General features: G+C 48.4%; 1 protein-coding gene across 1 annotated transcript in view; it reads left to right on the forward strand.

The window, feature by feature from the left end:
- The window catches only part of ATG14 (autophagy related 14), a gene marked incomplete at its 5' end in the record, with an annotated part of 35,485 nt that continues 34,003 nt past the window's right edge, over positions 1–1,482 (forward strand). The window contains one exon of the mRNA XM_006767731.2: positions 1–95. Coding sequence (XP_006767794.1) covers positions 1–95 — 95 coding nt within the window. The remainder of the gene's footprint in view (positions 96–1,482) is intronic.

Consider the following 1,482-nt stretch of genomic DNA (forward strand, 5'->3'; position numbering starts at 1 on the left):
TGCCCGCTGTGCAACACCACCCGCCGGCGGCTGACCTGCGCCAAGTGCGTCCAGAACGGCGACTTCGTCTACTTCGACGGCCGCGACCGTGAGAGGTACGGCGGCCGCCACGGCCCTATTGTCTCTTCCCCGGGCGGCTCCTCGGCTCCGCGCTGGAGGCTGGAGCCCGAGGCCCAGGTCTGGAACCCGGACTCCCGCGAGAAGAGGGGGAGCTGGGGAGGGGAGCTGCTTTGCTCCCAGGGAACGGGGTCGGGGTCGGGGTCTAGATGGGGGAAGGTCGCACTTTCCCCATAACCCACCCGAGAGCCTGGCCCCCCTGTGCTCTGGGAAAGGGATGGACGGTGACTGGAGAGGTCTCCCCCTGTTGCTGCCTGAGAGTTGTAGTCTCAGCTCTTTGCTGCACTCCCATTCAAAGCTTGGTTTAACCTTTCTCTGTCTGAAAATACACTCATCCTCTAGGAGAGATCAGAAGAGAATCAATCAAGTAAGTGGTTAAGGAGGGATTCGAGCCCGGGAAGCCTGTGTCGCAGCTGGACCTTGTTATCAGACATGCCTGTTCCCTGTGAACTGGGACCAGCGAGTTGCTCCCTGGTTGTTTTGGAGACTAAGGAGTTTGGGCATGTGTTTTGGCCTTGTTTTCAGCCGTGAGTTCAGAGAATTAAATTTAGGAACAAGTTTTGAAATCAAAACAGAGCTACAAGTCCTTGGTTAAGGTAGTTGAAGAATTCGTGTGTTTAGTTGAAGGGTCTCTCTCCCAACTTCTATTTCACTAAGATAAGCTAACTTTTCTGTTGCAAAAGTTCAGGCAGTAATTCACTTAATCCAAGAAGTTATTATCCCCAACTTACTGCTGAGTAAACGGCATGGTAAGTGCCTTTCCCTAGGGTACATAGTTGAGTGTAGGGACCAGAATGAAGATTCAGACATCCTGAACTCTTATACCATGCATTTAACCACTAGTTTGTACAGCCTTTATATTTGGATTATATTTGGAAATGTTTTGAGTTCCTAATTTTCCTCTGATCATGAATGGAGTTCGGTTCTCTTTTTTTTCCTGCTTTGAGATTTGTAGAATATAATCTTTTTAGTTCATTGTCGTGTTCCATGGATGCATTTGATGACTTTAGAAACTGACCTAATAAGTGATAGCTTTAAAAATTAAAGCAGTTTTTTAATTTTAAGAATACTAGGTATGAGATGGGAATGTCAAACTGGTGGAGCTTTTGAAGGGTTCAGTTCTGGATCTTCTATCTGTATGTTTTCCTACATCCATTCTCATTACTTAAATACCACCTACCGTATTTGCCGGCGTATAAGATGATTTTTTGGCCCTGAAAAATATGCCTCCAAGTGGGGGGTCATCTTATACGCCAGGTACACTTCAGATAGACTGCCCATAGTGCTTGCCCCGTGCCATAGTGGCCTCTCGATGCCCGCCCACTTCATTCCACATACCGTTCAGGCATCAGCAGCGCTGCTGGG

Source organism: Myotis davidii, unplaced genomic scaffold (genome assembly GCF_000327345.1).
Source record: "Myotis davidii unplaced genomic scaffold, ASM32734v1 scaffold281, whole genome shotgun sequence".
Taxonomy (NCBI): Eukaryota; Metazoa; Chordata; class Mammalia; order Chiroptera; family Vespertilionidae; genus Myotis; species Myotis davidii.